We start from the raw sequence: 14,302 nt of genomic DNA, 5'->3' as shown, positions 1-14,302 counted from the left end.
TGGCTGCTGGGAATGTTGAAATGATAGAGATCTTGCTGTACCCCAGCTTCTGCATTGGTTGCACTGTGCCTCTGGACAAATCACTTCAGTTCACCTTCCTCCAAAACTGTCTGCTGAACAATTTTCTTTCTAATCAGAAAACTAAATAACAATAGCTTCTTTCTAGGGTTATTAGGTGTTCACAGTCTAGAAAACACCCAGTAAAATGTCTTCTCATCTACTAATTACCTCGTTTCTCATTGTTAATGTCCTCTTCCCATCCTGTTGGACCTGGGTACGCTGGCCACAGGCTGCACAGGAGGAAGTGCAGTTCCAGGTCCTTCCGCTTAGTGTCACACAATAGGTTGTTCTATTACTTCTTCCTTAGCATTATATGTAGTTTGTGTAGGAAATCATAAAAGGCTGTTAAAAGCTTGTTCTTGTTAATAGTCTTGTACGTTTGTGATGATGTTGGACACCTTAATAAAAGAAGGACTGAAGATACCTTTTATCCATAACCCTGCCCTGATTAACAACTTCTAACCCCTTTCCTGCTTTTGTTTGAAGATGAATTTGTCTTTGGCTGGTGAATATCTGCTCTATTGCTGTGGAGACTTTCTCACAGACCCTCTCAGCCCTGCAGGCCATGCTGTCCACTCTCCTCTCCCTCCGGAGTGGGTCTGCTGCTGCATATCCATTCAGTTTTCACTTGCCTAGAGTAGAACGTTGTGTAGTTTTTGGTTGTCTTTGAGAAATTTACCCTTATTGTGGAATTCTGTCTGCACACTGACACTTCCTTTCTTTGTGTCCTCTTATTCTGTAGCTAATGAAACATTTTACATTTTGTAAAAATGTGGTATGGTTAAATAATTCTTCAATATTGGTTTCATGTGCACTGGCATTAACTCTAATTTTTGTGTTACTGTTGAGTAGAATACTACTTTGTGTGAGGCTTAGCAATATTAATTTAGGATGGCTAGAATTTTGAGATATTTAAATGTTAAAACATTTCCTAGTTCTTCTATTCTCATTAGTTGTGCAAATGATTGTCATTTACTAAAATCCATTCAGGCAAAAAAAAAGTTCAGCATCCCAGGGCACAGCTTCATATCCCTCTTTATATAAACTCTGAAGCAAGGTAAGCATTGAAGGAAAGTTTTCCCTCCCTCCTCCTGTTGACAGTGACCTGTAAAGTCAAATCTCAGTGTAAGTTGGCACGAGGAGTTGTGGTTTGACCTTAAAGAGGTTGTTGAGTCAGACTTTTTTACAATGAGAATTCAGCAAATCAACATGTCATTGGTATCTGTTAGTGAAAGGTGATGCTGTGTATTCTTCCACAAGCATGATTATTCTCTCAGAATTAGGCTAGAGAGATAAGTTTATAAAATATTATGGTTTCGTATTGTTGAGCTGAAATGAGCTGTTTCTTTATACAGTGTGCTATAAAATTGCATGCCAGTCAGTATATGAAAACTGCAAAAAAAGTAAATACTCTGATCTGGGTCGACCTCTAAGTTAACAACAAGAAGATTTAAGATTACTGATCTAAGGAAATCCTCTGCAAGGTGTTACAGAAATGATACATGTTTTATATAATCTATAATAGAGCAAGTGCTTTATAACATGCTACCTAATCATAGCCACTACTGAAAGCCTAAGCAATTGGATATTACTAAGAATCTTTGGAAAATTTAGGTAAATTTTAGATTTGTTAGCTACAAAAGTGATGGTACAGTGTAAAATTGGTTACTTGTAAGAAGATTTGACATATGAAGGAGTAACACTGTTCTCTAGGCTGGTGTTTTAAGATTACTCTTAAAGAGTTTCTAATGGCAAGAAGTAATTATACACCAGTGAACCTCAGCCTAAACAGAAATGGGCTTTATGAACTTAAAAAAATATACCCAGTGCTTATAAGTCCTGTACATTTGCACATCCCTCACCCCCTGAAGTAATTAGAATTGTATAAAGGTGATGTGCCTTTGGAATAAATGTGGAGCAGCGTAGCACAGGTCAGTGGCAGTTATGCCTCTGCCTGGATAAGTGGCTTGTGCCTCAAAGAGGCATCTTTCCAGGAGCATTTCAAGGGTAGGGTCAGCAGTGATCCCCAGCCAATGGTCTTTGTAGTTTGTGGTGGGTCATTTTATCAGGAGTAGATAGACTAGAATTTATCATCCAGGAGGAATTGGATCCACCATTTTTCTCCTGTTTCTTTCCTCCCAGCCTTTGTTGGAAGGGGCTGTTGTGTGATTTTGGAATTGCTCAGTAAGTAGATGCCACAGTGCTTCTAGCTTGGTGGCAAATGTGATGTGTGATGGCTGAGAGAGGATGGTGGCAGCCTCAGAAGTACAAAGCAGAGAGGGCAGAGGTACAACCTGTCTGTTCTCTTTGGGTCTCCTCAGCTTATAATGACTTGAGACCCTGCTAGTCCCACTCTTTTTTTCATTGTTTCTCTGTCTTTCCTTGTTTCTCTTTCATGGTTTTGAAAAACTTTTTGATTCCACAAAGAATGGAAAGAGTTCATGCTGTTGACCTTGCTTTTCTTCAGTCTGGGATGTGAGGACAAAATTTCCATCCAGGGAAGTCAAAGGTGGATGTTCCCACAGTCCTGGCTACACCAACCCAACCTAACTGTGGGTGCTAGGTCTGGAAATCTCTGAATTGTCTGCCCTGTGCAATTTGTGCTACAAAGGTTTGCCTGTATCGCACTGCGGAGTATCTTTGTGCGCCTATGTGTATATATTTATGCTAACTGATTAATTTACAAGAAGTGTTGGATTTTATTTTCAGTAGCCTAATGCTGGACTTTCTTTGTCCTTTTCAGGTGGACACTCTTTGCCTGGAGGATTTGCATGCGTTTATTGCTCAGGCCTTATGCCTCCAAGGAAAATCGACTACACAGCTTGTAAACTTACAGGTACATACATGGCCAGTCAGTTGTCACAGCCCTTAAGACAGTAATACTGTCCAGTCTTTTCCCCATTGTGGTTGGTACTTCACAAAAAGGGTAAGGAAGGCAAGTTTTGTGAACATCTACATGAAGCAGCTCTTAAGCACTCTGGAATGAGCACTGGGTTAGATACTGACAACTGCTGCCTACCTGCCAATTGTGAAGAACTTAACTGTTTCTCAGTACCATTCTAATGGTCATGTTTGTCAGCCTCTCTGGTGTTAGGGAAGGTGTCAGTGCCTTCTCTGATGTTAGCATTTTTTTTTGACCTGTCTCACTTACTGTGTGAGTGGGAGGGCACGGCTACCCTGCCCTTCCCTGTCCTTGCCCAGCACCTGTCATTTTACATGCACTTTGAGTCTCTGCTGTCTTGTCCTCCATGTACAAATGAGGAAATCATAGCTCCTGAGGGCCTGTGAACAGCAGGGTGGCTCTGGGTCTGTCACGTAGAGCTGCTGATCTTAAACATACAGCAGCTAAAAATGGCCTTAAAACTATATATGCATTTACATCATTATTAAAAATTTAGAGGGCTGGTGGAATGGCTCAGATGTTAGAGTGCCTGCCTAGCAAGCGCGAGGCCCTGAGTTCAAACCTCTGTTCCACCAAAAAAAGAAAAAGAAGTTAAAAAAGAAAATCAAGTAATTGGATTGAAATTTGTGAAGGTACACACTATATGTTTGTGTATGTAGTCAGTTTTCCATATCCATACGTTTCACAACTCACCAGGGGTTGAAAATATTTTTTAAAAAAGTGCACCTGTGCCCAGTGCCAGTGGCTAATGCCTGTAATCCTAGCTACTTGAGTGGCTGAGATCAAGAGAATGTGATTTGAGGCCATCTCCAAAAATAATCAAAGAAAAATGGACTGAAGATGTGGTTCAAGTGGTAGAGTGCCTGCTTTGCAGGTGCAAAGTTCTAACCCCAGTCCCACCAAATCAAAAACAAAGCTGCACCCATATTAAACATGTGTAGACATTTTTTCTTGTCATTATTTCCTAAAGAATACAGCATAACAATTACTTATGTAACATTAACATTGCATATTATATATGTTAATTAACACTAACATGTTACAAGTAGTATAGATGTGATTTAAATTTAACAGGAGCATATGCATAGGATATATCCAAACACTGGGTCATTTTGTATGAGGGACTTGAGCATCCATGGGATTTTGCTGTCCAAAGGTGTCCTGGAACTAATCCCTTACAGGTTACTGAAAGACAGCTATATATATATTAATTTACGTGCATAGAGATCCACTATTTATGAAATCACGGAATATAAAATCCCTTAACTTGAAGTATTTATATAAAGCAAGAAAACAGAATTACTTACAGTTTTATTCTAAAAAAAACAAAACAGCTTTTGTTTACAATGTGCAAAGGGCAGTCCTGCACATGCAGGAGGCTGCTGCTCATCCTTGCTGAGGTTATGCAAGAGATAGGAGCCTGATCCTGGAAGGGACTGTCCCTTTTCCTATTTGTAGCTTTGTCATCTCTGGATGCAAGTCATGTATTTCCTGGTCTTTCTGTTGATGGGTATGTCTGTCATTATGAGCTTCCAGCTAGTATTCTAAAGGACAGGTTTGCTTATAGTAAGTAGTTCAAATAGGGCACATTTCATAATACATAATTGGTGCAGCCCATGTGAAGATAACACACATAGATAGATTTGGGATTTGAGTTAGAATCACTTTCTAATAAGGAAGTAAAGTAAGTGAAAGAATAGATTGGATTGTATGGAAGTAGTAATACGAAGTCTCTCTCTTTGAAAGTTTTAAGAGTGGAGGGTAGAATCATGCCCAAATAATTTAAGATGAGTTTGCTAGGGTAGAGGAGTAACCACAAACTCTGGTGGCCTCATAAGTCTGTGTCTGAGGTATGCTGTGAAGTCTGTGCCCCTGTGGACTCCCCCCTCTCCCCGTCCCCCACTCTGTGTCATTTACTTCCCCAGTCCATTCACTGTAATGGGGAGGAGGAGCCCCACCCCTAGAACCAGGAGTGCTTGTTCAGGATTCCATCTGCACTAAGCATCTTCTGACTGTAGCATACCATCTCCTGTCTAGAACTGTGAAAGGGGAGAGTACTACCTTGCCTGCCTTCAGTGCTTTAGACTGATGTTTTCCCAGAGTAAGTTCCTCTTTGAAACATAGACAGTGTGGCTATGTTATCTGTCACTGAGCCATATGAGTTCATACCACATGCCTTGGTGGGGCCAGAGCTGGTGTCTGCCCCCAGCAGTGCCTTTTATACCTGCTCCTGAACTAATGTGCCTGGTGACTTCAGTTCAGCATTGTCTTCTTTTGGCAAGAGGCAGCAAAACTCCTTCAGCTTTCTTTGCCCTTTTTTTGCCCTCTTTTAGGTCTCACCCCTTCCTGCCAGCTTAGTCTCCAGCCTCCTTTCAAATCAAAGGCTCTCCATACCAGAAACTTCTGGATTCTTCACATGGAGAATGTGGTGACTTGGCCTTATGGAGGAGATGCCAGCCACCTGTTCTGGTCTCATAGCCACTCATTAGGGAAGTTCTTAGTTGTATTTTAGCTGAGGAACTAAAAAGAAAAGAGCATGAGTTGATGAAAGGAGGAATCCTGTTATAAAATTCATGTTGTGTCCCATTAAGAAGTTACCTGTTCTTATCTGTGAGAATGGTTCAGAAGTTCCCAGATGTGGCCATGGAGCACAGGCAGGACCAGGGCTGGCTGGTGCATTTGAGGATCAGCATCAGTGGCACCCTGAAAGACTGAAGAGTCTTGAGAGGGAGAGAGCACACTGTGTGCACACTGTTGTTGCAGCTGTGAAAGTGCTGGGTGACTGTTGTCCATGCCAGCACTGCTGCTGTTAAGCATTCTGCAGAGGCCTCAGACAGGACCTTGAGTCCTTGTATTCAAGGATGCTTGAGTACCCTAGGATGCTGCCTGTTTGGGGGCCCAGTTACTTAGGGCCAGCTTTGTGGAGATAGTGTGCAACCAGTTGAATATGGTGCTTGCACTGTAAGCTCCTACCAACAAAGCATTCATTAAACATGGCTTCTTGAAATTATTTTCTTACTGGGGTCTCAGTTATGCCAATTAAAACAGCTATCTCTTAACTTCAATGCTCTAATGACCTATAAATCTCTGTGAACTTCTGGACAGTGCACACACTATGAACATTCATACTTTGATAACTTAAGTTATAAAGATTTGAGAGGTGATTTGGAAGATTACTTAAAATATGTCAGCTTCACTATTCACTACATATGTATAGGGCTGCTCTTAGTCCTCAGGGCTTTGGGGAAGGCCTTGGGCCCAGTCCCACTATCCCTTCTATGTCTGTCTTCACCTTTATCCTCTCTCTTTAACTCCATTGTTTCTGATGGCTCTGCTCCCTGGTTGGAATATTCCAGTGCTTCCACTTAAGGAAAAATCCCTCTTGTAGCAGAGTTTCCACTCCATCTGTTGTTGCCCTTGTCGAGTCTTCAGGGGCAAGCTGCATGTCATAATTGCACATTGACTGTACTTCATTTCCTCTTCAGCCCCTTCCAGGAAGAACTCTCCCATACTGCAAGGAATTGCTGAGGCTAAGGTGAAAAAATACCTAACTGCCACATCCAGTGGGTACCAGTCTGCTGGTGTGTGTGTGTGTGTGTGTGTGTGTGTGTGTGTGTATGTGTGTGTGTGTGTATCTAGATAGAGACACAGATGTAGGTGGATTTAGGCTGTTCCTAACTATTCCTCTTTCCTCCTCCCTCCCTTACTGTTTTTTCTGTCCCTCCCTCCTTCCTTCCCTATTCCTGTTTTTCTCTTTCTCTCTTTCTTTCTCTCTCTCTCCCTCCCTCCTCCTCCTGCTTCTCCTCTTCCTCCCTCCATTTCTCCTTCCCTCCCCCCATCTGTGTATGTGTAGATAGAGACACAGATGTAGATGGATTATTTGGGCCAGTGTCACATTTCCTTATGGAGGCAGAGGGACCCTGCGGCCCAATCTAGCCAATAAGGCAGGAGAGAAGGTTAGGGTATTAGAGAAAGATTTTGCTTATCTAGATTTTCAGCTGTTCCTAAATGGTCAGGACCATGCTGTCCTTTTCTGCTTGAGTATAGACAATGTTTAGAACTGCAGTAACCCTCTTTCTACACAAGGAGAAAATATTAACACTCTTAACAAATGACAGAAAGAGCCTGGGTCTGAGATGATACTAACTCTGATATCATTGACCCCTGCTTTTGTATCCAGTAAGCTGTAACTGTTCTCATTGTTTCTGCCGCTGTTATTTGTAGTATTCCTATGTTTAATGTATCCCTCCTTCAGAATGACCATGCTTGCTATGGCACATCTGCAGGTCCAGGCTTGTTTCAAGTGTCTCACTTTTAATAGCCAGCCCATCAATGCTCAAGAGGAGCTGCATGGTAAGTCAGGTCAGAAATCTTCAAGGCCATGCCCACAAGGTGAACTTTAGATAAGAAGCAGAAGTTTCAGGGACATCCGAGGAGAGGAGGTCAGGGCAGAAAGAGCTACAGATTCAGAGCCTCAGAGAGGGTGGGCATGACAAGCAGGAGGAGAGTGAGGAGGAGATGGGCATTGATTCCCCTTCCTCCCACCCTGCCATCTGTTGAGGCTTTTTGTTGTAATGGCTCTCTGCAAGTGCACAACCACACCAGAGAAATCCCGGGAGCATGCTCTTTGATAACTGGTAACTTCCCAAGGGGGGTGTAAATCTTATTTCTACATCTATTTCTGAACCAAATGCTAGTTTGATTGGGGGTGGGCTTCTCAAATCAGCCATGGACTCGTGTTCACCCTGGTGAATGGAGGGAGGATAAGCCCTAGTGTGTGTCAAGGAGGGTTGCATGGAGTAGGGGCTGAAAAACTTCCCAGAGAAAGGAAACTTGGCAGTAGGGAAAGTGTCATTTGCAGTACTGTGAGAAAAAATGGAGGATACTGGGAGAGTGTATGACAGTCATCTTCCTGGAGTCCATAGAGAAAATACTCAGTCAGCAACAATCACTTTGGGTTGTCTAAGAAGAGCTATTGGTAACTTTGTTCCCTTTCTCTTGCTCATTTGCTCTGCTCTTTTTTTTTTTGTTAATGCATTTGTTGAGTTGTACAGCCCACAGTTAGAATAGCTAAGGATGAAGTGCTGAGAAGATGTGCATATTGCATGTGTACATGCATGTGAGATCATGAGGACCCACAGAAATACACACATGTGTACACATGTGTGAGATTGAGATTCTGCCCAGGAACCTGGGTTCTGAGACCATATGCCCATAGCCAGATCTGTGGAGTAGCTCTGGGCCTTGGCCTCTGAACCCAGACTCAGAACATGCAGGTGAGACCAGAAGGGAGACAACCCTTATTTCTGATAGAAACCACCATCAGGTAAGATAACTGAGAAGCAGGGACAGGAGTAAATTTTATGAGCTCATTTTTGGAGCTGTGGATCCAGTGAGATGTCAGCTGGCTCCGAGGGTTTTGGCAGCTGAGGGAGCACTTCGGAGTCCTCAGAAACACTGTGCTGCTTTTCCTCTTCTCATGTAAATTCTTCCATATTTGCCCTTTGTACTAAGGTGTACTTTCTTTTCTTTGTTCTTGAGCACTTTCTAGAACATATCTGAAAAAAGTAGAAGAGAACTTGTTCATTGTCTGATCATAAAATCTAAGCCTAAGACATAGGTAAGAGTCCTATTAGAAATCACATATGGCTGAAGAGGCTGCCTCTCTGGCCCAGCAGTTCTTCCCTCCTTATTGTAAGCCCCACTGGCCTGCGGAAAATGTCATGAGCAGGGTGTGCTGAAGAGGCTGGCCAGGCCTGGGAACACCAGGGAGCTGAGACAACACCCCTGCTTTGCCCAGGAGCATGCATAGAAAGCTCACTGCTGTTTCCATTTGTCAGGGAAGGCATTTAAGTGATGCTGCTGGAGGTTGTCACCCAGCCTGAGTTAGGGTCAGAGTTCCTAGAGTACGCTAAGCAGCACTTGCTTAATTGCTTTTGTTCTTTCTGTCAGTTAAAATTCTAGGAATGCACTGGAACACAATTAGCTTTGTGCCTCATTTAAAGTTGTAAAATAAAAATAAAATGGCCCAGAATAAGAATGTTGTATAGGAGGAATAGGTTTTGGCTTAACTTGCTGCAGACAAGAATGACACGATAGTTGGCAACACCACTGACCTTGGTGTTCAGTGGTTCAGTTCTTGCTGCCTTTCATAGTAACCCAGCATCTTAGGCCCTCTGGCCAGAATCCCACCCCTGACCCATTTGCATTATGAGGAATAAAGGGTTTCAGAATGCAATATCTGGATTCCTTGTTGTTAACTTATACCCCATATTTAGTTTTTTCCTGTTAAGTTAGGATCAAAAACTGGTTGTTTTTCTGATGTGGTCTTATTTAGTTATAAGTTTAGCAAACTTTAAAATATGTACTTTGTACTAGGCCTGCACTTGACCATCGACAAGATAGTCGTTCTCAAAGCTGAAAGTCTGGTTACTTGTCTTACACTGAGCCCCACACACAGTATTCTTCGAGGTCAACTTGTGTTGGACATCCTTGGTCATGTTACTTCTCTGAAGACAGAAGGCTCTCTAATAGAGAAAGTCAGTGTCCCTGGTGTGCTCTCAAGTCCCTGTAAACTACAGCTCCCCATCCTGCTCTTCCAGCACCTTCTTTTCCCCCCAGCCTCGCCTTCTAAGCCAGAAGTCATGCTGTCAGCACAGGAGCATGTTGACCGTCTCTGGATGCATTTCTGTCCCCAACCCCAGTGTTTGGACCAAATCTGTACTGTTTTGTCTGTGGTTGACCTACCCATGTTTCCTTACCTGCCACCACCCCAAGCAGCTCTTCCTCCTCTGCACAGCACCTCTATTCTTGAGTGGTGTTCTGTCCAGGAGTCACCATCAGATGACATAGTTTACTACAAGATAACATGCTGGGTGTACTATTTGATGTGTAAACTAGCTAAGACGGGAACTGTAGAAGTTAAAGTGGTGAATACTGCTGGGATGTGGAAGATTAGTATTTATTTGAAGCCTAGTAATATTTCTAGGCTGTGGTGCATAACTCCTGTTGAGGGCAGCAAGATCCTGAGGGCTGGCAACAAATCACAAGTGGTCATCCACTTACCAATGCTCTTAAGCAAATGAGAGTGTCCTTTCAGAATGAGAAATGCCAATCATAGGCAGAGATGCTCAGGGAAGAGGACAAGTAAAATATCTGATATGACACTGGAATTCTCAGATGTGTACAGTTGTAAAGTACAGTGCTGCTGAGTGGCGGTCTCTGCCCTCATGAACCCTTCCAACAGACTTTCATAAAAGACTTTGCACTCTCTTCTTCTGTCCTGACTTAAGAAGCTTGCACAGTGGCTGCATGTGAGTGAGGGCTCCTCCTGCATTCTGCTAGACTGCCCCACCCATCAGGACAGCTCCATTGTGATTTATTTTGTAAGATTATACCCAGCTCCAATCAGGAGACTTCTAAGAAAGAATTCAATGAAGCACCTCTAAAATCAACCCAGGACTTTTGATCCAAAGAAAATCAGTTTACTTTTGCTGCTTTGTTTGTGCATAAATAGTATTGTGTTTATAGTGTTGCACCTACTTATAGGGCTGGACCCTGATGAAGCTTAGAATAGCAGTTTTGTTCCATGCAAATAATGATTGCTAACAAACCCTAGTAAATGAGCCTTCCTTAGCATATAAACATCCCACAGTTGAGCTGTTTACTGTTAAATATTTACTGTGAAGCATTTGGGACATTAAGACCTGGTTTTTCCTGTTTCTCTGTTCCCATACTATACCAGGGGACACTGGGCTCCATTAAAGCTCAGCTTTTCCTCACCTTTCATTACAAAACATCTTAAATCCTATTTCCAAAATACAGAGTGTTTTTATTTATTCATTTCATTTGTTGAATTGGACAAGCCAAAGGTCATGCCTTTTAGCTACATTGATTGCTCAGTGCTGACTGTTGCTTCTTGCCTTTAATCTGACCACTGTTTTACCACACTACCCAGGGATTTTCCTGCATTTCCTGTGTCCTTCAGACTTTCTCTTTGCTGTCATTTATCTTACATTAATAGTTTGATGAGTAATTTGGAAATTGGACTTGGTCACCCATTTTTTTTCTCCCAGACTTCTGTCTTCAGGCAATTGTGTACTACTCTTCCTAAACAGAGAAAGACTTGCCAAGAAGGAGAGGTATAATCTGTTTTCTGAAATGTGAATTATACTTAGGGAATTGAAAGCACAGGGCAGATATGCCTAAGGAGCACATGTAAACACATTCTGGGACTTTTAAACATTTTATGCCTGGAACAGTCTGTGCTTCCCAGACCTGGAGAGGATCTGACCACAAGAAGCCTAGAAGTGCTTCTTGCTACAAACTCAACTGTAATTAGTGAACAAAGAGGCTGCTAGCAGCTGGTTCATCCCTCAATCTTATTGGGATTGTTTACCCTATATAGAACAGTGGTGAAACAAAGCCTTATTTAGGAAACTGAATTAATGTCTGTGCAGCTTCTTGAGTTAAAAGTTTACTCTAGTCCAGGTCACCACCTCTGAGGCAGTGTAACTAAACTGTACCCCCATCCTGCACTTTGCTGACCTATTTTGGATTTGATCCTGTGCTTAATTCTTCAGGATGGGGGGATAAAGGAGTCCGTAAATTCAGGTTACTTTCAGCTTAGATGAGTCTGAAGGAAATTGTTTAGGAAGAAGAACAGGTAACTGATGGGGCCTCTGGCCTCCCTCTCAGCCATTGCTTTGCTCTAATAAGATTTCATTCCTCAGGAGCTGTCAAGTTCTAACCTGTAACTGAATCACTTATCTTGATGTTTGCTTTTCACTGTTAGGCTTTATTTCACTAAAATATCAATGATGAGAAGGACCTGAGTTCAGAGCACATTTAACCTTTTAAAAGCAAACACACACCTGTCATTTAGGGATAGTTATTTTCAAGAGCAGACTTTCTCATTTAAAACAATAAAAACCTTTCCACTTCACTGAATGTTTGGCTACATGAGTGAGTGCGTAGGTGTATTTTTGTGTGTGTGTGTGTGTGGTGATGGTACTGGTGCTTGAACTCGGGGCCTGCACCTTGAGCCACTCTACCAGTCATTTTTTTTGTGGTGGGTTTTTTCAAAAGGTTCCCTTTTCTCTACAACTTTGCTGGCAGTTGTCATCCATTATCTTTTTGACAGCAGCCATCCTAGTGAGTGAGGTGGTATCCCATCCAGAATTTGATCTGTATTTCCTTGGTGATTAGTAGTGGTGAGCACCTGTTCATATCTTTATGTCCTCTTTAAGGATGCATCTATTCACTTCCTGTGCCCATTTTTAATTGGGTATTTGTTTTTTTGTCATTGATACCTATGAGTTCCTTATTTTTTTTTTTTTGCATGTGAGCCTCTTTTTAGCTACATGTTTTACAAATATTGTCTCCCACCCATAGGCTACCTTTTCATTTTATTGATTTTTGTCTTTTCTTTGTAGAATCTTAAGTAGTTCCACTTGTTTATTTATGTTTTCCTTTTGTTGCCTAAGCTTTTGGTATGATATTCCAAATATGCCAAATCTAGAGAGAAATAGTTTCAGAGCTACTCTAGGAACACAAGACAGATAATCTGGACCAGTTTTTGGGTTGAAGGTAGAAAAGTTAGCAAAATATTTCTTAGGAATACATTTGAAGGTATCAGAACAGGGTAAGACTGTTATAAGAAGTTAGTGTGGTCAGGTGTTATAGAAGACAAAGTCACAGAGTCTAGCCTGGTATTTGAAGCCGGTTGTGATCTAGGGTGTTTTACTGTCAAGAAAAGAGAGAACTCAGAGTCTCACTGTTAAGAGTAAAACAAGGGATAATACCACTATAGACTCCACCCAAAGTAAAGGAATATAAGGAAACACTGCAAGCAGCTCTATACACATCCATTCAGCAACTGAACCTTACTCATACTGTATCAAGTAGATAATTACATAGTCCTATAACTGTTAAAGAAATTGAACTCAGAGTTTAAAAATTCCCTCCAAATACATGTCTAGCCTAGTTGGTTCTACTGTATAGTTTGCCAAACATTTAACAAAGAATTAACATCAATTCTGTAGTCTATTCCAGGAAATAAGAATATGGAACACTTCCCAGTAAGGTCAGTAGTACCCTGACACCAAAACCAGGCAAAAATAGTGCAAAACAGGAAACTACAGGCCATTATCCCTTATGAGCATTGATACAAACATTCTTAACAAAATAGTTGCAAATCAAGTCCAGAAGTATGAAAGGAATCATACCAGGATGCCTGCCTGGTTCCATATGTAGAAGTCAGTCTGTATAATCCTCATATTAGTAGTCTAATGCAGAAAATTTGCACCATCATATCATTTGTCCAGAGAAAAAAAATTTTTTTTTGACAGTACTGGGGGTCGAACTCAGGGCCTTGTATTTGCTAGCCCCTCCTAGCTTTAATCACACCTCCAGCCCTTTTTACTTTAGTTATTTTTCAGACAGGGTCTTGTGCTTTTTCCCTGGGCCTTTCTTGTACCACAGTTATCCTTCCTGTGCCTCCCATGTAGCTGTGATTGCAGATGTGAAACACCACACCCAGCTTGTTCTTTGAGATAGGGTCTTTTTTGCTGGAGCCTGAGCCATGATCCTCCTATCTCCACTTCCTGAATAGCTGGAATTATAGACGTGAGCTACCACATCCAGCCAGAAAAAGCATTTAACAAAATCGAAAGCTGATTTATGATAAAATCTCTTAGAAAATGAAAATGGAGGGACTTTCCTAAATTCGATAAAGAATATCTGCAAGCCAGGCATGGTGATTCATGCTTGTAATCTCAACACTTGGGAGACTAAAGCAGGAGGATTGTGAATTCAAGGCCAGCTTGGACTACATAGCAAGACCCTGTCTCGAAAAACAAAATAGAGCAACACAGATCTACAAAAACTGCACAGCTAGCATTGTGCATAATAGTAAGAGACAAAAATGATTTCCCCCAAGATCAGAACAATGCAAGAATACTACTCTTTCTTCTTATCCAGCATAGTGCTGGGAGCTCTAGTTAGTTCTGTGAGTTAAAAAAAAAAAAAAAAACATGAAAGGCAAGCAGATTAAAATGAAAAAACAAAATGGTCTCTATTTGCAGATAAAATAATTCTCTCTCCTTTTTTTTTAGGGGGGAGAGGAGGCAGAACTCAGGGCCTTGCAATTTTCTTTAAATAGAAAATCCCAAGGAATCTGTTATTAAAAAAAAAAAAAAGAAGGGAAGAAGGAAGGGAGGGAGGGAGGAAGGAAGGAAAAAAAGAAAAGAAAGAAACCTCAAACCCCATTAGAACCAGTGAAAGCATAGCCTCAGGCTAAAAAATCCACATACCAGGACTCAGTTGCATTTCTATATATTG

At 41.6% G+C, this 14,302-nt stretch overlaps 1 protein-coding gene across 8 annotated transcripts in view; it reads left to right on the top strand.

Annotated features, from left to right (window-relative positions):
- Window positions 1-14,302, top strand: part of Fam120b (family with sequence similarity 120 member B) — a 64,494-nt gene that overhangs the window by 33,399 nt on the left and 16,793 nt on the right. For all 8 annotated transcript variants that reach the window (XM_074069912.1, XM_074069878.1, XM_074069900.1 and 5 more), the window contains one exon: window positions 2,804-2,896. In XM_074069912.1, coding sequence (XP_073926013.1) covers window positions 2,804-2,896 — 93 coding nt within the window. The remainder of the gene's footprint in view (window positions 1-2,803; window positions 2,897-14,302) is intronic.

Source organism: Castor canadensis, chromosome 1 (assembly GCF_047511655.1).
Source record: "Castor canadensis chromosome 1, mCasCan1.hap1v2, whole genome shotgun sequence".
Classification (NCBI taxonomy): Eukaryota; Metazoa; Chordata; class Mammalia; order Rodentia; family Castoridae; genus Castor; species Castor canadensis.
Note: the sequence above shows the minus strand (reverse complement) of the source record. Positions and strands in the feature narration are given on the sequence as shown.